General features: G+C 38.4%; 1 protein-coding gene across 2 annotated transcripts in view; it reads left to right on the forward strand.

The window, feature by feature from the left end:
• Positions 1-22,710, forward strand: part of CPED1 (cadherin like and PC-esterase domain containing 1) — a 299,694-nt gene that overhangs the window by 76,466 nt on the left and 200,518 nt on the right. For both annotated transcript variants that reach the window (XM_082845993.1, XM_082845994.1), the window contains 2 exons: positions 16,207-16,339; positions 17,535-17,703. In XM_082845993.1, coding sequence (XP_082702119.1) covers positions 16,207-16,339; positions 17,535-17,703 — 302 coding nt within the window. The remainder of the gene's footprint in view (positions 1-16,206; positions 16,340-17,534; positions 17,704-22,710) is intronic.

Below are 22,710 nucleotides of genomic sequence, written 5' to 3' on the forward strand. Positions count from 1 at the left end.
GCCTCAGAGAGAGACATTATTTTTGTTATACTGGACAGAAACTTCTCTTTGCTCTGGAGTGAGACACCATCCCTATCTTTCAAGGCTATCTGCTGCATAAATATCTTTGAAAAGATGGTTCAGAACAGATTGTCAGTGCCTCTGTTTGCAAACGATGCAAAAATGTGAAAGATGCATGGAGAAGTATCTCCTAACCATTTCAGAGAAGAATACCTGACAGGTTTTAGCTCTGAAGCTTAAACAATGTATAATTCAGAGCAAGATTTAAAGCCTGGTTGTGCTTCAGTTTTTTTATCTATAAAAATAAGACATTTGGCAGTGATCGATAATGGTGAGATTTCATGATTCCACCGTGCCTTTTTCCCATACAGACGCGCTGTCCCAGGCTTTATCTTGAGCAGTAGGTAGAGACAAGGATGCTATGAAAGGAGGGATGATCATCCTGATAAATCTGAGTGGGACCTTGCAAGTGTGGCAGGACAAGCAGAGTTTGGGCCAGATATATATGGGAGCGTTTGAAGACGGAGTGTCAGACTAAGACAGTCTGTTCCGTTCCCCAACCACACAGAGTGTACCTGCCATTAGACTTGGGACTCACATTGAAAGGCACAAATCCATGGAATTTTTACTGGCTAGCACAAAGGTTTATTTTTATCTTGCCATTTAATGCTTTGGTGTTTGAAATCAAATGTTTTCACTGGCCCAAACTTTCTGCTAATGGTTTTTGTTGCTTTTTATTGTTTGTTTTTTTTTGATAAAAAGTTTTTTTCCCCTATATTTGAAATATAAGTACAAAACAGAACATCACAGAAACTGTTTTACTTGGGTTGTTGTTTTCATTCTCCTTTATGATAGCCGAGAAGCCCTGGTTAGGAGTGTGGCAAAGTTTTGGCTATTACTCATTCTTCCCAGTAGTTTTATCTTAGTTCTGAGCACTGGCGTTTACATGAAATTTGAAATGTACCCAGACTCGTACTCAAAGATAGCATTTTGAACATTTTAGGATCTCTGGCCTCATCTTTTTAGTAATGTGAGTAACATAAAAAAAGAAAAGGAAAATGATAAATAGAATTTACACATTCTGTTGTAGCGAAACAAGTGTAGACTTTAAAAAATTATAGATATTTACTACCAAATATAAAATATATCTTTAAATAACATAATGGAACTTATTTTAAAATATTGACCAATAATAGCTTTTATCTCACCTGGAACTGATGATTGTTTTTCAAATTCTAGGTCTAAAAAATTCTGTTTATCATATGATACCAGTGAAGTATTGTCAGGGAAGCAAATAGCCTAGCTTGAATTTAAACAAAGCAACATGGAAATTGTCAATGCTTAATACCATTTGAGGATTTTTATTGATTTCATTTTTTCCTCTCCTCTGCTGTAGGAATGTACTCCTTCAAACAAGAATGTGAGAAATGAGATTCCCAGTGTTAAAGGAAACTAGGGACTTACCTCTACGAGGCAGTCAGGCAAACTTTCACAGAAGACCAGAGTTTGCTTATTCTCTGTGCTCTCAAATGCTGACACCCCCTCTATGTGTCTTCTGAATGCTCCTTCATGCTTATATCTTTCCAAATTCTTCCACCTCGGTCCCACACGTGATTATATCCTTTGTGCAAAACATTCTTTCCGCAAGTAAAACTCTCATCTTTTTAGTATGACTGACTTCAGCTAGGTAATAGCAGCAAGTAAGTTGATGGAACTAATTCAGACTAAATTACACCCTCACCCCAGTCATAAGCCTCTTAGATGTATTTGCATTTTTATAAAAGAAGCTTGCAAACCCAATGAATTTCTAATTGGTAGAATTTCTGGAAGCGCATTCAAATTCCCACTCAGTTCATCCAGTCCATTATCGAGACTATAGCCAGAGTGATCTTTTCCTCCATCTCTTTCAGAAATAAAACAAGTCTGTTGGGCAGTTTGTCTACGGACTAAACAGTGAGGCCCAGGTAACTAGCCATCTGATGCTCTGACTCGAGCTGGGGATAGATTTTTAACTAGATCAGAAGTCATACACCCAAATGTTAACAAGAGCCTGGCATGTGACGTAAAGAATTCGTAACAAATACAGAAGCTTGAGAGACCAAATAACCCGCACATTTTCAGTATTTGGCTTGTCGTCAAATGTATAGACTCATTAACATAAGCCATTTGGGCTCCAAGAAGAGAAGAGGAGTTGGAGACATAGGAAAGTACAAGGCAGTATGACGTGGCATCACCCAGATATACCTCAGCAGAGTGGCATTGCTGGAAACATAAAGTTCCCTCATGTTTCTCATCCCTGTTGAATTCAGTTACCACTAAGATTCAGATCCCATCTGGTGGCCTGGTCCTTCTCCTTCTACCTCTTTATTCCCCTCCTTCTCTCCACTCCTTCCTCTTCGCACATGTTTGCATTTCTCTAAACCCTTGGTAACTCCACCTTCCATTTTCCTCACAAAGTGGTAACTTTGTTAATCCCTAAGAACAATGAAGCTGGGTGTTCTACTAAAACCTTAATCTCTGGAGTTGGGAGGGATTTGTTGGTGTCTCTCTGCCAGTCCTCCTTACTCCCATCTCTCAACATCCTGATCATTCAGAATATTCAATAAGAAAATCATCACCTTGGTTAACTTCTTCTGGAGACTTCAGATCTGCTATCATTCTTACCACTTTTGATGTCCACACCAATGACCCTTTCATCATCACAGCTCTTTGATCTCATCAAATCCATGACCTTCCTTTCTCTGCACCTTCTGCCTCCCGCCTGTGTAGCCTTGCTGATTAGTAACTTGCATCACAGACAACTACATCCATCTTTGAGACGTTAAACTAATTTACCACTTTATAATCACTGTCTTTCTGCCTTTTTCACTCCTTCAATGCCTCTGAGCCTAGAATCTCAGATGTCACTTTCAGTACTCTTAATTCTGCTACTTTCTCCAAGGCCCTCAGCCATATTTGGCCATTAGAGAGCATGGATAGTGGTCATTGGAGGTGGATTCTGTTTATCAAGCGTGATTCTGTTTTCAGGCATGAAAGGTCATAGAAATGTTCTTCTCTTTCTTTCCTGTATCCTGTTAAGTTTTTTGGCCACCCATGAGAAGGAAAATAGAAATCAGATTTTAAAAATGATCAAACATGCATTTTTTAATTCCTTTTCCCTTTCCCTTTTATTATGCTAGTGAGCCACATTCAATATGAAAAGAATAGAAAATACAGATAAGCAAAAAGCAAGAAAAAATGTAAATTTAGTGAAACTACATAATTTTCCATACTTTTCCTGTTCATGAACAATTTTTACATACTAGAGTACCATGCAATTCAAGTGTGAGCAAATCGTGGCATGTTTATCTGTGGAAAACTATGAAGACATTAAAAGTGATGGGAAGTGGGGGTAAAAGTGATGGAGGGACTTCCCTGACGGTCCACTGGTTAAGACTTTGCTTTCCAATGCAAGGGGTGTGGGTTCAGTCCCTGGTCAGGGAGCTAAGATCCCACATGCCTTGCGGCCAAAAAAACCAAAACATAAAACAGAAGGAGTATTGTAACAAATTAAATAAAGACTTTAAAAATGGTCCACATCAACAACAACAAAATCTTTTAAAAAAAGTGATGGAGAGCTACATTTATTGGCATAGAAAAATATTCACACTATATTGTTGAGTTAAAAATAAAGAGGAGTAATCCCAATATATATATATAACATATATTTTATATTAGTATATATTTTACCTATTCATACAATATCTATGTAAAATATATGTTAATAATATATTTTGTTTTAAAACTATATACTTACATATATACATATGTATATTAATTCATTTAGTCCTCACAATGTCTCCATGAGGGAGATATCATTATTATTCCTGTTTATCTCAAGTATAGAGAAATTAAGTAAAATTTTCAGTATCACACATCTAACAAATGGTATCTTCACATAGTCAGTATGAGTCTGGAGTCTGCTTTCTTAACCACGTCACTCCTCCAAACTCCTCCGGGTGGCATTCACGGCCTGCCACAGGCTGAGGTCCCTACATTTCTCCCTGGTCTCCTATTGTCCCCCAACCTAACTCTCTGCTCAAGCCAAGTCCCGCCCTTCACTGTCCCTTCAACACCAGACTTACTGCCTGCTCCTTTTCCTGCCTTCACCCTAATGACCTTATTTAACTTAACCATCTCTTTAAAGATGTTTTCTCCAAATACAGTCACATTCTGAGGTACTGGCGGTTAGGCCTTCAACATGAATTTTGAGGATTCAGCCCATAACAGCCAAGAAAGAGGCAGGGAACTGTGATTGGCAGTTCACCAGATCCATATGGTGAGAGGAGAACAGATCCCCAAAGGAAGAAAGATACTGGACACATAAAAACAATGGATGTCTATTATTATAGGGTTTTTTTGTTTGTTTGGTTTTTTTTGCGGTACGCGGGCCTCTCACTGCTGTGGCCTCTCCCGCCGCGGAGCACAGGCTCCGGACGCGCAGGCTCAGCGGCCATGGCTCACGGGCCCAGCCGTTCCGCGGCATGTGGGATCTTCCCGGACCGGGGCACGAACCCGTGTCCCCTGCATCGGCAGGCGGACTCTCAACCACTGCGCCACCAGGGAAGCCCTATTATAGGTTTTTGATAAATATTTATTGATTGTTTATGATAAAGCCCATGGCATTCTTTAGGCAGAACGAATCATTCTGCCTAAATGATTCATTTTAAAGTAAGGGAATATTCATGTTTCCTTCTCTTCGTTACTTTCTACCATGAACCCCAGTTCTCACATGTTCTGAGACCTTTCTCTGCTCTCCAGAGCTCGCTAGTATGAGCAATTAACTCATTCTGCTCTACTTTCCTCTCTCAAGTATACCCTTTTTTTCATTCGATATACTTCAACCCCAAATAATAATTTTATGGATAACAATTTTAGACACCATTGCAGACCAGTCAGAATTTCATGGAAACTATTGAATCATGCAAATGCAGCAATCATCTACTGAGTCTGGCCTATCCAGAAAACTGATCACTGCCTGTGAGCCATAAATCTCTAAATGGACTAATCACAGACACGATCAAATGGAGACTTTGAGAAAACGATAGCATCGCCTTGCTTCATTTCCTTGAAAATGGGAAAAAATATTTGCTGCTTATTATAGCCTGTTAGTCGTAAGCTACTTAATTCTTCTTTCCATTTGGCATATCTTAAGACTAAGAAGCACACTTGTCGACGTGCCTGGTATATATACTGTGACGTGCTTCCTGCCCGCCACTGGCAAGACAGGAGGGAGGGTCAGTGGAGGCTGGTAGCTCTGGGGTATGAGGGTCAGTGGGAGCTTTGGAAGACTCACTTTTTCTTTGGGAGAAGCTAGATCGAGCTCAGTGGCCCAAAGGTGCTTCTTGCTCTGGTGTTGCTCACGACGTTACACTTTGCACTTTGGGCATCGGGACAGTGTGAAAGGGACAACACGTCCATGTTCCAGTAATGGAAAGGAGCATAATGGCAGCTCCTTGACATCTCGGAAGTTGTGCTAAAGACCGGCTGGCTGAGGGAGCTTATTAATCCCTCTGCTCTTTGGTTAAATGGCCCTGACCTTTTAAACTTGAACTGGTTTGGTGAATCTTTACATTTCTGGTGCATGACTTGTGTACCTCCTGCCATCATGTAGGTATATTTACTTATTTCACTTCGGGAGTTTGTTATCTTGTGCCAAACACTGGGACACGTGAGGGGCAAGATTGCGTAGCACACTTGCAACAATGTGTGTGATTCTGATGATTAAATCTGATTTTCAGCAGACCATAGAGGAAGAGGTGATAAGAGAGGTACTTACTTTTGTTGTCCAAATCTTTCCAGTAAGTCCCCATTTACTTTAAACATAGTAGAGTAGCACTGCGTCTAAATGGCACAAAAACAACTTGTTAAAACATGAACAACTTTAAACAACGAAACTGAGTTCCCTTTGCATTACGTAATAAAACCTCAGTGAACTATACTTGTACTTCATGGATTTGTTTACCCTGTTTGCCCAGCCTGCATCTATTAATCAATAGTTTATTCCTCGCTGTGTGTAGATACGTTCCGTGACTCAGTATGTTGCCCTCTGAAATAAACTCTACCATATTTGTTTGCCTTTTCCTCAACAAAAACATTGCCCAAGCAGTGATTGTGATATTTTCCCCATATCACTTCTTCCTGAGCCACTGTATTTGCAACAGAAATACTAGCAGAGAATCTGAAATCTTGATAAGATGCCTCCCAAAAACATAAATTGCTTTAAAATAGATGAAAAACCTCTTACAGAAATGGCCAACCTTTTTCTTTTAAGCCATCAGGGGCTGCTTTATTTGGGGATTATAAGAGCTAGATTAAGAAGGGGACAAAATGAAATCAAGTTCTAGAATTTAGCTGCTGAAGTGGTGAAAATTCATCCTGAAACTTACATACTTGCCTTGTTTTGTGAGTAAACTCAATAAGCAAAAGAGAACTATTCTATGATTCTATGATTTCGATTCATTTATTTCTGTATATATATACAGAGACAGAGAGAGACAGACAGAGAGAGACAGAGATTTTGGCGTTGGAGGATATAGTATGTTGAACTTCAAGAAAATCTCTTACCCAGTCTCCTTCTGGTGGTAGAGGTAGATACTGAACAACAACAACAAAATTACAAGTGTTATGAAAGAAAAACAATGTTAGTAGGTTTGCAGTGCTCATGGCTTGTTCATTCATTTTCATGGAACTCCAGGGCTGGGAACTGACTTTTGATTTGCAGGATATCATTGATATTAGGAAATGAAAACCCACTAAAGTGATGCATTGGCCCTAAGGCACACAACTTCATAAAGTGTATGTTACATAACACATTTATTCGTGGGAAGATGATACTTGTTGTGACTAGTCTCTTGAAGTTCTCATTGTAACCATAATAATTAATAATATGATTTATTAGGACTGATAACATTCTAATAGGCGTTTAGTGTCTTCCAGTCTGATAGATCCTGTTGAAATATATATTGATAAAAACCCAAAATGGGATTTGCAGCAAGCTACAAAGTGAAATACATTCATTTCCCTAAATAGAATCTTAGAATCCTTCATCTGTAGTTGAAGTTATGATTAGAAAGGATACGTATCTTGGCAGAAGTATAATTAACTGAATGAATGGAGTTGTTTTGGAAGATGCTTTACTCTTTGATGATGGGTTGGGTGTGCTTCTGTCTGGGAGAGACGCATAGACTCTATTATATGGTAAACCCCATTCAAATCCTGTGATTCACTGCTTCGATAACTTTTGGGACGATTTTCTTGAAACTTCTCTTAGCACCACCTAATGGTAAAAATGATATCATAGTCATAGCAGCAGTTACAATCCCAGTGTTGATAGTCATTTCACAAGAAAATGTGTAGCTTATCAAAGGGTCAACTTACCCCTAAATAGACAAAAGTAGGTAATTCAGCCACGTTAACTGAGAAGGCCTTTTGAAGGACTCTCTTGCCTCATCCATTTCTGGGTGGGCTCATAAGTACTGGTAAGAATCCTAGCCTCAGAGGTCAGAAGAATTCTAACCTTCAACCTAGTAAAGGCGGAAGTCAGGAATCCTATGGTCCCCGTATGAGGAGACCTGAATTCTAGTTCCACACAGCTACTAAGTGTAGTGACATGACTCTGGGAAAAGTACTTGGTCCATTTGTGCCTCTTTTCTAGACTTGTAAGATGGGAACAATTATAGTGACCATTCTTTCCTCACAGAGTTGTCATGCAAATGCTTTATAAAAGAATATGTGTTGTAAATCTATAAAAGTAATATTAAGGTATCATTTCTATATTGCTCAAGATATCCATGAATTGATTCAGAGAGAAAAATTGAATGAGGTGTTCAGTTTTTCAGATTGACATAAAACTGTCACAACAATATATATTGTTCTTCCTTTTGGAGGCATGCTGATATGGAAAGAAAGCATATTGATGCCCAAGTATTTATCTAAAGTTAGAGGTTGAGTATAGAGAGTCATCAAACACGATTAGTAGTAATTTTGTGTTTGTTTTACAAATAGATTGGGGCTTCATGATTTATGCCACAAGGTTATATTATAGATAAATTATCCTCAAATAATAACATGTGGTAACATTAATTCTTTACTTATCATGTGTCAGACACTGTGTCAAGCCCTTTATCTACTTACTCTTTTAACCCTCTGTGACCATCTGTGGGGCAGATACTGATATGCCTTCTTTAGATAGAGGAATGGAAGCTCCAAGAACGTCTGAGCTACACAGCTGGAAAGGAGCAGATCCATATCTCAGGTACCATGCTCTTGTAACAGGCTTGAGCCACTATACTGTATTTTAAGCCTGTCCCTTATAATGCAAGAAAATAAGAAAGGAGCTATTTAAGAAAGCCTAGTACCTGGGCCTAATGAGAAAGGGAACTTGTTTACTATTTATTATTAATCATCAGTATTATTATTTGATCAACTAAAGTAATTCTTATAATTTCTTATTTATCATAATATTTACATATAAGGAGATATTAAGTGAATTTGCTGCAGGCAGGAGATTGTTTTGCTTTAGTCTTTTTTGTTTGTTTTAGTTTTTTAATAGGGAACTCAGTAACAGATGGGGATTGCCTACCCTGGGAGAGTCAGAAGCTCAGGTCCTCAGTGCTCACTGGCACTTTCTTGAGGGTCCTCTCTACCTTTCTTCTGTTACCTTTTTATCTGATGTGCCCACTCAGGCTCAGCTCCTCAAGCCATCCACAACCATTTTTAGGCAAAGTAGAAAATTTCACGTGACAAACCTCATACCGCAGCCGTATGCCTGGGGTTCTGGGCAACTCAGATGTGGGTGTAGCCACCAGCCTGAGGTCTGGGCCTCTGGAACGACAGTGACCACTTTGGGCCACGTGGAAGGACCAAGTATTTGTAGTTCTGGCTCTTCGAAGCTGCTCTTCTGACCTTTTTGGGAGGGCTTTTAGAATTCACTGGCTGTGCTGCCAAAAGGGTTTATAAAGCACCAATCTGGGGATGTGAAATTAATGAATGTAAGTAGAACAAAATTACGTTTTGTGGGTGATACATGATTTCTGTCTGAACAAGTAATCGCCTTGACCTGATGGCGCATCTGCTGTTGGGTAGTGGCGAGTGCAGACTGAGCCCGGCTGCATATGTGTGGATCCCATCTTGACGTCTTAATAGCCCACTGTCCTTGGGCAAGTTTCTTACCTTCTCCATGCTTCAGTTTTCTGTCTGCAGTGTAGGGACAATAATGACTCTGCCTCCTGGGGGTGGTAGGAGGATTGAAGGAGTTCGTGCACTTAAAGTACTTGGAACAATGCCTCACACAGAGTCAGCAACCCACGAATGTTAAGTATTTAATAAGCATTTCCATAAATATTAGTTGCTTCAGTAAGTATTTCCATAAATATTCGTTGATAAGTACTAACCACTGCTCGTATCCAGTTGGTGAGACCCATGTTTTTCAGGATTCACTAACCTGGGAATAAAGCTAGGATTTTTTTTTTTTTTAACGTCTTTATTGGAGTATAATTGCTTTACAGTGGTGTGTTAGTTTCTGCTGTATAACAAAGTGAATCAGCTACACATATACATATATCCCCATATCCCCTCCCTCTTGCGTCTCCTTCCCTCCTACCCGCCCTACCCCACCCCTCTAGGTGGTCACAAAGCACTGAGCTGATCTCCCTGTGCGATGCAACTTAAAGCTAGGATCTTAAAATGGTCACAAAAACATTTCTTTGCCTCTACCTACACTCACTGTCTTCAGGCCTCTTCATCTCAAAATCCTGCTTCCAATCACTTTTGGATCAGACCTCACATCCTTTTTGGATAAATTTATTTATTAATCTCTGGTGGATCTGGAAGGAAGTATCTATAACTTACCTATACACACAATTTCAACAAGCCCTAATGTAATGCCCTAACTTTGATATAAAGGACAAATAAAAGGCAAGTACTTTATAGTGTAACAATTTGTAATCTAATATGTAAATGTTTAGGCATAATGACAGCATAAGGAGTAATGAAATAGTCAAATGCTCCCTCTTTTATTTGGAATCTCCATGAATGTGACAGGTACAAATTCAGATTGGTGCAGTTGTATCATAAGGAAACTAAGATTCCATGGGTCACATTGCTGTTGGTGAACAACTCTTGAGACAGTCACAAGCAAAACAAAGTATAGTGTTCCCTTGCTTGACTAGGAAATCACACTCCTGAAAAATTCAGTGTATGTTAAAACTGGGTAAAATGCTTGGGGTTTATATGTAAAATGGAGTCACGCTCCAGGTTCAAATAATTACCAACAGGCTTTTCATCCACTTCAATGTCCAGTGAGACATTCAAAAGTGATATAGGGTGGGGGAGAATTTATTGTTTTGCACAGAGCGATATTCAACATAGTAACAGCTGTTGTGGTATGTGCCTTGGCCGATGAGAATGGATATCTCACTATTCAAACAGGCGCTGGACTCTGCACCTTACCAATACATTCCAAATAAACATCAGCCTTATCCTACATAAGGCAGAGATCTGGGCTTTATAACCCTCATCTATTAAATTTCACTAGCATTCTTGATCATTGTGATGGCCTCAGATGCCCCCTTTGTCTTAGAGGGTGTACCTTATGTGCTCATGAACACAATCCTCTTATACTCGATACCATGTCCACTATTTTCTCCATTTCTGCTCTGGTGCCCTGTGGTCATCTGCTGCCAATGTAACCGCTGGTCACACCCACCAAAGGTGTTCTGCCACTGGAGTGCCCCATGGCAGAGGCTGCTGCTGCACCTGCCGTTGTGTGTGCTGTCCCATGCCCAGTGTAAGGGATCCTGAGGTTCATGCTGTGCCTGCTTCTCCTCTGGCTGCTGCTGAAACTGTTGGTGCCATGTCCCATGTACCAGTCACTGTCTTGTCCATTGGCTGGAAGTCTACTGGTATTCTCAGAAGCCTGAATAAGTCAACACTAAATTGGTTGAGTAGTAAAAAATCAATAGTCAAAATCTTTCTTTACGTTATTTTTTTTCTATTGTGTGTAATGTTACACTCTCACTAAAAAAAAACATTCTTTCAGTATTATTTTAGCTTCTGACCTAAAACCTGGAGTGGCAGTAAGGCCTGTGGAATATAGGAGCAACATACTAAAAGCTGCCCTTCTCTTTCATGTTGTCCTGTTATCCTTGGACTTCTCTTCCATCCACTCTTTTTTCTCTAGGACAGATTCCTTACTATTAGGCTTTACCCACAGTTCTTCCAGTCAGGGCCAGACATAGTGAACTCCTAGCTGGACACGGATTGGTGTCACACTAAAACTCCATCACACTGGTAAATAATAACCAGACAGCATTCTTGTCATCATTCATTGACCATAGGGTTTCAAAGAACAGCAACAAAAAGTAGGTGTCTTGTCTTTTCCTAGTTGAGGGGGTTGGGATGGTCGTGTTTAATATCATTGAGTTCTAACAATGTCACGACTGGACCTGAAATATTTCTGTTGAGCATATGGAAATAGGACTGCATTTATCCTTCAAATATAAAGCCATAGCTATTTATATTCTTGTGTTCCAAATATTGCAGAAGCGGGAATGTTTACTTTGTATCTAAATACAGAATTAAGAAGAAAAAGAGAAAGATTACGTGGTTAAGTAAACTGATCATGCCTAATTTATCTTTTCGGTTCAGTATTTTGTAATGTTTCTGTTTCTAGATTCCTTCTCTCAGTCCTGTGTAGGTTATTCAGCAGCCAATTTTAGAAGAGCTTGTGTCATTTAAGAGAACGAACTTTAAACTATATTCAAAGAGGACTACGAAAAGCAAAGATACCACCGGCAAAGTGATATTTAAAATTTTCCAGTTACATGATTTATTGGTAAATCTACACGGGCTGTGCCACGAGCAAAACAAACAATGTGCCAGGTGTACTCTGAGCTTTTAATTAAGAGAAATTTTACCTTTTGGACAGATTTTAATAGGGTATTTTCCTGTTTGTAAGCCATTGAAACAACGGTTTAAGCCATTCGTGGGTGAAAAGCCCTTAATTATGTAGAATATAGATCATGAGGGAAGCAAAACCGAAAAACAACCCAAAATCCAATTGACTCATGTCAATTTGGAAAATTTCTCGTTGTGCCCTAATGTCACCTCAAGCCCCTGGGACTAATGGATTCTGTGAATGGTTTAAGTGATTTGGTAAATATAAGCCAGATTTGGGGGACCGAAGAAAATGCTGAGTAAGGAGCAACATTCTCAGAGAAATCGGCTGTAGTGGTGAGTTGGAGGCCAGGTGAGTAGTTGTGAGGCAGCGAGCTGAAAACGTGAATCGCAAATCATTCCGTGGATAATGGCGGCCATGAACCGTTGTCACTTTTCACTCTAGATCCATGAAATTGAATGCACAGCCCTTCTAATAGAAACTTAATGTACTTTTCTCTAAATCAGATTTTGCTCACCTGCCTGTGTCTGTATCATCCCCCCTTGCCCTGCCTCTTCCTCGTAGCTATACGCCCCAGCAGCCAAGTGGCCAAGGGACCTGACCTTGGCCCCAGGGGATTGAGCCAGGTGTGGCAGGGAGCTTAGGCAAAAATGGCCCCTCCGAGGGCTTCCCTGGTGGCGCAGTGGTTGACAGTCCGCCTGCCGATGCAGGGGACACGGGTTCGTGCCCCGGTCCGGGAAGATCCCACATGCCGCGGAGCGGCTGGGCCCGTGAGCCATGGCCGCTGAGCCTGCGCGTCCGGAGCCTGTGCTCCGCAGCGGGAGAGGCCACAGCGGTGAGAGGCCCGCGTACCACACACAAAAAAAGGCCCCTCCGAGAGAATGCTGAGCATTAGGTTGTGTTAAGCAAAGAAATAAATTAATCAAAATGCCCCCTCCAATAACAGCATGACTTACTGGTAAATAAGCCTTGAGGAGTAGTTTAAATTTTTTAATAGTTTTTTTGTTTCTTTGTTTTTGAGAGTAGAGTTGGGGACAATATGGCAGCCAAGGGGCAATTAGCCTTATTCAACACACAATGAAATTTCCGCTAAATTCTACTTTTACAACCCTCTTTTTCCCCTAGGCAACCCCCCCAGCTCACCAAAACACCATCCTGCACATCCGCTCTCCTCAATGGTCTCTTTGTCCACTTTCCTCTCTAACTCATTTATATAGATTTAAAAATAAATTTATTTTTTCCCATACTTCAAACAACATTGCAAAGATTTGGTTCCCATATAAGCATGTATCATTCTTTCTCAGCGAGGAAAAGAGGACCAAAGGAGCAGAAAACCTCTACTTTGATCATTTTTCACTGTTACTTAGCCTTTTCCCCTTTTGACTTAAAACTAGCTTGAATTTTTTCCACTACTTACAATCCAGGCTTTTGATTCAGCTTCCATCGGCTGGGTCTACAGAGTCAAACTCTAGCAGAGAGCTTGATTGTTAACTCATGACTTTGAACCCCTGAGTGAGGCCGCAGCTCACAGAATTTTTTAAAGCAATGACTGCACATCCCTAATTTATTGAAAATGACTGAGATATTATTGGATACCAGAGAATTATCTTCCCTAAGACATTTCGTGTGTTTTGTAAGAAATAGCAAGATATGAATGACGTTATCCACCACCCACCTATTTTAAGGCATCTAAGTAGCAGCTTAGACCCGGAAGTGCAGTCTGGGATTGCAAGGACATGCAAACAAGTGGTGTTAACTGAGGTAAAATGCTGATGTCAAGGGGTGGTGGTGTGATGAATTGGAAGATTGGGATTGACATGTTTACACTAATATGTATAAAATGGATAACTAATAAGAGCTTACTGTATAAAAAAATAAATAAAATAAAATTAAAAAAGCAACCCCAAAACAAAAAACTCTGTAGCTTGAGTTAGAGTGTGTTAAATCTCTGGAAAATAATATATGTATCTAATATAAATATGTTTATATAATATATTAAATAAATTATATATAAATTAGGTAATTTATATATATGCATATGTATACACATATGAACACATATGCTAAAAGTAACTTGGCGGTACAAAAGATGCGAGATGTATGAAGAAAATATGAAGAATATTCTTATAGAAAATATTTATTTGAATTTAATGTCCCGGCCTAAATTCTACCCAGAGTAGAGAGTTTAGGGGGAAAAAATTCAAGATTTTAATCACCTTATTAACATCTTTAAAGACCAACAGTTACTTAACACTTCAGATATGAAGACCCTTCCCTCCCTTGGCTCAGTTAGCTGGTTAAGTCTTTAGTCATTTACAAGATACAAAATAGGCCAAACGTACCTGGCTACTGATGGGCTTACCCAGCTCAAGGTGAAACTGAAACATCAATTCAGAAACTCTTGTCAGGCTCTGCTTGGCTTCTGACTTGCCCTTGGTGCCCTCGTCTATGAGGAGTAGATTCCTGTGTCGCTCAGCTGAAACTGACATCCGCAGACTCCAGTCATATCACTGGTCAATTGGAGGGAAAGAACCTGAGGACAAAATGGTTCCGTAGGAACATGTTTGCTCAGTGTCATAACCAAAAATCTTTTCTGACCTATTTCCATGTTTTTGACCTATTTCTGGCATTGGGATCTCTGGCCCTCATTAGATTTCATTTTGGCAATTGTCTCTAGTCTCTGAATGTTCTATATTTGTCTCACTCTTGGAGTCAGATATTATGAAAATATTGTTATTTTAAATATGTACTGGTTCACATATAATAAGTTTATTTGTAAATACTGTAGAAGTAGAGAAGGAAATTGAAGGTGATACCATGTACCTTTTATTATACAAAAAATATAGGGTGAAAATTGAAAACAGTTGGTCCGTGAAGGTGCCATTAAAGAAGAGCTATGTTCATGCGTGTTTTCACTTAAAATAGGCTCAGTGACTCACAGTGTTTGTGTCTTACATTTAAATTGAGATTGACTTGAATATACTTAAAAAAGAATTTGGAATCACTGTTACAAATTTCTAGTAAGTCATTTATTATTCTGATGTAAATGATATCAATAACATTTCATGGTTTACTCCAGAAAATGTTCCTGAGAAAAAGTTTAATATTAATAAAGTGATTAACTTTTTTTTGCAGTGAGTGGGCTTAGACAGCTATTCTATTATCATATTTGTTGCACTCTAGGTACTAATGTTTGTGGGAGGTTGTGTTTCAAATTGTTATTAATGGTGCTCATTAATTTATACCAAATTATTCATCTTTGGGCTTGCTGAAGTAGCCAAGTATTTTTTCTTTTCCCCTGGAAAATTCATGTAGAAAAACATCAAAGCAAAATTAACTTGCCATAAAGTAATAAAACAATCTTTCATGCTGCTTGATCATTGCAGTGAAATCATAGGGGCAAGAAATTGAAGTAGGAGTCTAGACATAGCTTTTATTACCAAGGAAAATGAGCAGAATTCAAGGTTTTTACGTTGTCATGGTTAAAACATAGAGGAGTCCATGGGGAAAATTGTTTTTGTAGAATTGCATGACTTGACACTTCCACTGAAAAAGAACAGAAAGGAGGGCATTTATGGCTTGCATTTACTGAGTGCTCAGTAAGTAAGCAGTTGATTGATGGTTAGTTGGTGGAAACTTTATGCAATGATTACACTTTGATTTTTCTAACCTTGTACATACACCTATTTTTTAAAAGTATCAGTATGAGTGTTCGGAAATAAGTCATTATTGTTGGTCTTTACTTTTACACACTTCAAAAACCCACTAAATAATATTTTACAAAATAATGAAGCACTCTGGTTGAGGTTACCAAGGTCATGAAGCATGACAAACTCTAGCACGTGAAGGACTGTATTGTCAGGAAATCAACTCAAGTTATCTATATAAAATTCTCATCGCAAACAGAAGTCAACTCCTGCAGCCACCATCCCCTAATCGAGAGAGCATCTCCTAGCTGTATGGAAGAAAGACCCTCTTGGTGTGGGACAGAAGGAAACATCAAATCTACTTCACCTTCTGAGAAAAAATTTTGAAATCAGTTATTATAATTGTTTTTCTAGTCTGTGGTAAGATAACATACTACAAAGCAAATGCCCCTCTAAACATGCCTTCATGCTTGAGGGATTGAACCTTGGTTCAGAATGGGGAGAAAATTTGCGGCCTATTTCCCTTGGAACCAGTAGTTTAACATAGCAGACTCTATCATGGAAGCCATTCCAAAAGGAAACAATAGAATGACTGTTTTTTGCTCTGTTGAATCTTTTCAGAATTGCAACTTCCGGTGAGCCCCTCAGTGTGTCTGGATCAGAGCATACAATTAAAGCTGAGTAATTCAAGTCACCTTTTAAAAACAGTGAAGTCATATATGCGGAAACCAGGGGACTGGAGACGTGAACAGCTGTAAGCTAATCATCTTGAATTGTTATGTCAAGCGTGCATTTTAAGAGATAGCTAATAAGAGAAAAGCACCAAACACATCTGGGGGTTTTACATGTTTGAATTATTAGGTTCTGTTATATAAATTTTAGGCTATCTCTTCTTAATAAATAATGCCACCATCGATTTTCTGCTACACTAATTCAAATCTCTCTTGCCATAGAATAAACATTTGGGTAAATAGGACTCTTATCCAGGAAGTTACATTAATGGAAATTGAATTTAAAACCTTGGCCATGTGAAACTAAAATTTTAACTTCCATTTTATACTCAAATAACATGCCTTAGTCTACGAGTATGGCTGAATGATTTTTTTCTATTATTATTTTTTATGGCTCTGAGACAGCAACTGTAGGGTACCAAGTTATTCAAGTTACCTTCAGGGAAAGGATTTTGTCATGTAGATGAATTATAGTGAAAAATTAAGAGATTTTAATTATCTTATCCAACACACAAAATAGTTTGCCCCATGTAATTTTATAATTATTAGGTAGTATTCCACAGTTAATAGTTTTTATTGAAGAATCATATGCATTTCTGCTTACCTAGACTTCAAAAGATGAAACAGCACACTCTTTTCATTGATCAAACTTAGATATTTGAAATATAGAAATATGATGCAGAAAAGAAAATAGTTATACATTTTGGTATCATTTATAATGAAATTATGTTTGTTTTATCACAAAATATTTAACTAGTGTTATTTTTCCTTTTTTAGACTGAAGTGTTTCCTAATACTTCATCCCTTAAATTAACCCTTATTTATCTGTGGTGCAGGTTATTAGGTAGAATCAAATTAGTGGGGAAAGTATTTTGGCATATTTTTGGTGACCTGCCTGTCCACTATTGAGAAGCAGTATCTTTTCTTGTGGAGGATAAGATAGAGCAAAGGTAGGAGCGGGCGGAACCGGAAAATTTCAGGGGTATCCTAAACTTTTATATGTATCACTTTTGTTGGGATGGTACCAGATGTGACTAATTTAAATTGTTTAGATCTTTAACCCTCATTTTAGGTACAATTTTAGACATTGTTTAAGGCAACCCATACACTGAAAGCTGGGGTCCAGTGAAAGAGAGATGGGGTGTACAAAGCTCTGAGGCAATTTATAAATTACATACCCCAAATTATGGAGCTTTAATTATATTTTTAATTTTTTAGGAATCAAACCACAGTCCTAGCTCCACAAGAAACACTCTTGAGAGCCAAAGATTTATCCGTAATTCTTAAAGCGTATGTGCTGGTGACATCCTTAACTCCTCTGCGTGCATTCATTCATTCGACTGGCACGGTTTGGAATCCACCAAAGAAAAAACGCTTCACTGTCAAGGTAAAATTTCCATTGTTGCAGTTATTTCCCACAAAGTATACTGGAGATAAGTAAAGTGAGTTGGGCTGCCTTTCTCTGACCTTTATGATTATCAAATCCCAAGGAGCAAAGATTGTATCGTTTTATTGCTGCAAGCAGAGATTTTCATTTAATAGGTGCAGGTTCAAAAATGAACTGGAAACAGCTTAATTCACTAGGGATCACAAAGGCTACATCTTCTTTTTCTCTCAATTCATCTTTTTAGTTCAGTTCTTTGACCCATTGTAGAACTAGTTCTCAGCTGTGGTCTGTTTTTCTTGACTTTCCACTCATTCAAGAAAAATGTAGTCAGTGCAACAAAGGAAAATACAATTTTGCCCTTACGCTTTTTGCTTCATTTTTAGGAAGCATAATGCCTGTTTCATTTCACCATTCAATATGGAATACTTGCTGAGCAAAAAACAACTCTCTCAAGGGTGCCTGACACAGTAGCCATGACATAAAGCATGATGAGAAAGTTTTCAAGGTAGAACTTAATAATAACCTCCAAAAAGTTTAGTTATAAGAGGTAATTCAGGTTAGCTCATTCGAAAATAAGGTCTAGTGAGAATATACTTGATACATTTTAAGGAGTTTCTGATTTTACAGAAATAATTTTTCAGAGTGTAGTTAAGGGGAAATGCACACATGCATTCTTTCAGTTTCTTCCCACTTCCTCTTATCTGTTTTCTGAACAATTATTTGTGTAAGATCAAAGATGCCTTCAAAGAACAAATACCACCCGATCCCTCTTATAGAAGGAATCTAAACTAGTCAAACTCACAGAAGCAGAGAATAGAATGGTAGTTACCTGGGGCTGGGGAAAGAGGGAAATAGGGAGGTGTTAGTCTAAGGGTCTAAGGTTTCAGTTATGCTCGATGAATAAGTCCTGGAGATCGACTTACAGTATAGCGCCTGTAGTTAATAATACTGAGATTTGCTAAGAGGATAGATTTTATGTTCTTATCACTAAATAAATAAATAAATAGGGTGGGTGGAAACTTTTGAAGGGGATAGATACGTTTATGACTTGATTGTAGTGATGGTTTCATGGGTGTATACTTATCTCTAAACTCATCAAATTGTATGCATTAAATATGTACAGGTTTTTGTATTTTAATCATAAAAAATGGTATTAAAAAAAGAAGGCACAAGTGCCTTTTATAGTTTTGAGAGATTTAAAAGTGACTGTACTTGATACTTTTCAGAATTTTTCTTACATAAACTGCACTTTAAGTTTTGGAAAATCTTCCAACAGTGAAAAATTTTTAAATGGTATGTTTAAAAATTGTCAATTAAAAAACAGATAAGCATGACAAAAGATGCAGATGTTACATTACTTAGTAAAGTAGGTAACTGATATTTTAAGGAAATGGTGTTGATGACTTAGGTCTTAAGGGTGGTTTATTTTAAAGACAATCATCTCATCTCAATTATATCAGTATTAAGTGGTTTTTGATCAGGAAAAAGTGGAATCTAATTTGATTTGTCTTTCATGTTATCTCCCACAAGTCTGCACAGTGGCTGTTTATATTTCCCTAAGAACCTTTAATTATTCCTCAGTTGCCTTTTTCTGTTAAGTTGAATTGTATGCAATTGCTGACAGTTGGCCAGTTTTGACCTACAAAAAATTACAGTTTCATATGATTCAACCAAATAATTAGAAATCAGATATAGAGAGATACAAGAATCATAATCCTCTATTCATGTCACATTCATGTATTCGACAAATGTTTGTTGAGCAGAGACCCAAATCCCTGTCCTTGTAGAACTTGCAACATCTGTGTGTGCAAGCCTCCTCTCCTATTTTATCTTTTTTATTTAATACATTTTATCGCCGTTTCCCACTTAATTATCCTTCCTCTCAAAGGCCATCATTATAATGATTTAATGTGTGTGTTTTTTGTGCATATTCTTGTAAAATAAGCATTGTTATTTTGTTACGCATGCAAGTATCTTTAGCATATAAACTGTATTATATTAGATATTTTTTCCTTTATCTTTTACTATATATATATATTTGGCCGTGCGGCATGTGGGATCTTAGTTCCCCGACCAGGGATCAAACCCATGCCCCGCCCCCTGCAGTGGAAGCGTGGAGTCTTAACAACTGGACCGCCAAGAAAGTCCCTCTGACTATTTTTTAAAATGCAGCACTACGTATTTTTAGGAAGAAACCTTCCACGTTGCTATGTGTATATCTTCTGTTACTTTTTCACTGATTTTCAGTATTAGTGATGTGTTTCCCTTATAGTTTGCCTCCCCACTGCTCCAGTGATAGACATCCGGATTGCTCCAGCTCTTGGCTAAAGCAAACAATACTTCAAATGCACAAATCCTTGTATCTGACTCTTTATGAACCTGCATATGATTTTCTGAAGAGTGTGTACCCGGAACTGGGATGGCTGGGGCATAAGATATAGGTTCATTTGATAGAATTAAATAATGCCAGCTCGCCCTCCAAAATGCCTGTGTCAATTTCCATACCCCCGCATAGGCCAACATTTGACTGTTTCCAGCTGTGACAGGTGAAAAGTGTTATCTCGATCTTGCAAATAGCTCAATTTGCCCTCTCTCTGTTAACTTTATCACAGTGTTATTTTTTGATTAGAAATATTCAATTCATTAATCAAATTAATTTTTCCATATGCTTCCTCTTTGGGGATTTAGTTTCAGAAATCCTTTCTTATCTCTAAGTCACAAAGGTGTGCTTCTCCATTTTTTTCTATTACCTTTATAATTTTCCCTGGACATGTAAATATTTAATTCAACTAGAGATCACCTCTGATCCAGTTTTTTTCTTTTTTCCTAAATATTCCATTCTCACGGGCTAAAAACTCATCATTTCCTATGAATCTGACATCACTTTTGTTGTATAAGTTTCCATATGCACATGGAGCCGCCTCTGATGTCTCTGTTCGGTTCCAGTTGGCCCACTCTTTTTTATTATTTTGGCAGTATAAGTATGTCTTCATGCCTGACACGGGAGGTACCTCTTGTCTACTTCTTCTTTTCAAGATTGTTAACTATGTGGTGGGCGTTTATTTCCTCATAAACATTTTAGAGTATCAATTATACTTTTAAACTCCTACTGGATCCACCTCCTAGAGTAATGGAAATAAAAACAAAAATAAACAAATGGGACCTAATGAAACTTAAAAAGTTTTGCAAAGCAAAGAAAACTACAAACAAGACGAAAAGACAACCCTCAGAATGGGAGAAAATATTTGCAAATGAATCAACGGACAAAGAATTAATCTCCAAAATATATAAACAGCTCATGCAGCTCAATGTTAAAAAAAACAAAAACCCAATCAAAAAAATGGGCAGGAGACCTAAATAGACATTTCTCCAAAGAAGGCATACAGATGGCCAAGAGACACATGAAAAGCTGCTCACCATCACTAATTATTAGAGAAATGCAAATCAAAACTACAATGAGGTATCACCTCACACCAGTTAGAATGGGCATTATCAGAAAATCTACAAACAACAAATGCTGGAGAGGGTGTGGAGAAAAGGGAGCCCTCTTGCACTGTTGGTGGGAATGTAAATTGATACAGCCACTTTGGAGAACAGTATGGAGGTTCCTTAAAAAACTAAACATAGGGGCTTCCCTGGGGGCGCAGTGGTTGAGAGTCCGCCTGCCGATGCAGGGGACACGGGTTCGTGCCCTGGTCCGGGAGGACCCCACATGCCGTGGAGCGGCTGGGCCTGTGAGCCATGGCTGCTGGGCCTGCACGTCCAGAGCCTGTGCTCCGCAACTGGAGAGGCCACAACAGTGAGAGGCCCGCGTACCGCCAAAAAAAAAAAAACAAAAAAAAAACCACACTAAATATAGAATTACCATACGATCCAGCAATCCCACTACCAGGCATATACCCAGAGAAAACCATAATGCAAAAAGACACATGCACCCCAATGTTCATTGCAGCACTATTTACAATAGCCAGGTCATGGAATCAACCTAAATGCCCCTCAACAGATGAATGTATAAAGAAGATGTGGTACATATATGCAATGGAATATTACTCAGCCATAAAAAGGAATGAAATTGGGTCATCTGTAGAGACCTGGATGGATCTAGAGACTGTCATACAGAGTGAACTAACTCATAAAGAGAAAAAGAAATATTGTATATTAAAGCATATATGTGGAACCTAGAAAAATCGTACAGATGAACTGGTTTGCAGGGCAGAAATAGAGACACAGATGTAGAGAACAAATGTATGCACACCAAGGGGGGAAAGTGGCGGCGGTGGTGGTGGTGGTGGAATGAATTGGGAGATTGGGATTGATACATATACACTAATATGTATAAAATAGATAACTGATAAGAACCTGCTGTTTAAAAAATAAATAAAATTCAAAAAAAAATCCTACTGGAATTTCAATATAATATTGAATTTTTAGCTGAATTTTTGAAGAGTTGATTATTCATAATATTGTCTCTCCATTTATTCAGGTTATTTTATTTGTCCTTTATTAGAGTTTAATTTTTATTCCTCCACAGAGATCGTATATGGTTTTGCTTAAGTTTATTTCAAGATTCCTGGGAGTATTTTTTGATATTGTTATTTATTTATTTTTTAACATCTTTATTGGAGTATAATTGCTTTACAGTGGTGTGTTAGTTTCTGCTGTATGACAAAGTGAATCAGCTATACATATACATATATCCCCATATCCCCTCCCTCCTGTGTCTCCCTCCCAACCTCCCTATCCCACCCCTCTAGTTCGTCACATAGCACCGAGCTGATCTCCCTGTGCTATGCGGCTGCTTCCCACTAGCTATCTGTTTTACATTTGGTAGTGTATATATGGCACTGCTACTCTCTCACTTCGTCCCAGCTTCCCCTTCCCCATGTCCTCAAGTCCATTCTCTACCTCTGCATCTTTATTCCTGTCCTCCCCCTAGGTTCATCAGAACCATTTTCTTTTTTAGATTCCATATATATGTGTTAGCATACGGTATTTGTTTTTCTCTTT

This window comes from Leucopleurus acutus (genome assembly GCF_964270905.1).
Source record: "Leucopleurus acutus genome assembly, chromosome: 9".
NCBI classification, from domain to species: domain Eukaryota; kingdom Metazoa; phylum Chordata; class Mammalia; order Artiodactyla; family Delphinidae; genus Leucopleurus; species Leucopleurus acutus.